Source organism: Sinocyclocheilus anshuiensis, unplaced genomic scaffold (genome assembly GCF_001515605.1).
Source record: "Sinocyclocheilus anshuiensis isolate Anshui unplaced genomic scaffold, SAMN03320099.WGS_v1.1 scaffold38, whole genome shotgun sequence".
Classification (NCBI taxonomy): Eukaryota; Metazoa; Chordata; class Actinopteri; order Cypriniformes; family Cyprinidae; genus Sinocyclocheilus; species Sinocyclocheilus anshuiensis.
In genome coordinates, this window is record NW_015544213.1 from 2,081,314 (window position 1) to 2,081,873 (window position 560).

At 40.7% G+C, this 560-nt stretch overlaps 1 protein-coding gene across 1 annotated transcript in view; it reads right to left on the bottom strand.

Moving 5' to 3' along the window:
* The window catches only part of LOC107697176 (kelch-like protein 29), a 296,880-nt gene that overhangs the window by 67,412 nt on the left and 228,908 nt on the right, over window positions 1-560 (bottom strand). The window contains exon 8 of the mRNA XM_016497849.1: window positions 31-80. Within this exon, the coding sequence (XP_016353335.1) occupies window positions 31-80 (50 nt within the window). The remainder of the gene's footprint in view (window positions 1-30; window positions 81-560) is intronic.

Consider the following 560-nt stretch of genomic DNA (forward strand, 5'->3'; position numbering starts at 1 on the left):
CATGTTGTGGAGCTCCGTGCAGCACTTGGCCTCGGCCATGGCCAGAACCCCCAGGCAGTTTGCTGCAGTCAGCTGCTTTTCTGAAGAAGAGAACAAGAGGCGCTCACATCCATAAAAGATCACAGCACTGAGGGGATGAGGCTCTAGCAAAGCTATCTGTGCTGTATATCTGGGAGGCTCCAGAGAAGGGCCCCTGCTTAAGGTGCTCCGGAGACAAATAACAGAACAAATCAATTGAGCTCAGAGCAGCGGGTTGGGATGCTGTCCTGGTTTTTAACAAGGCAAGGAGTCTTTTTGTAAGTGGAGAGCCCTATTTTACACTGCAAGAGCTGAATAAGAGTCTGACACTATCTAAGAATCTAAGCCTGGGTTGACAGTCTGAGTGGTTTCTTAAGAGACTCTTTTAATTAAATAAATTACATTTGAAAATATATCCAATTAGAACACAGTTATTTTATATTGTAATAATATCACAATATTACTGTTTTTATTGTATTTTTGGATTAAGAAAACTGCATCTTTGGTGAGCATAAGAGATTTCTTTCAAATAATAATATATA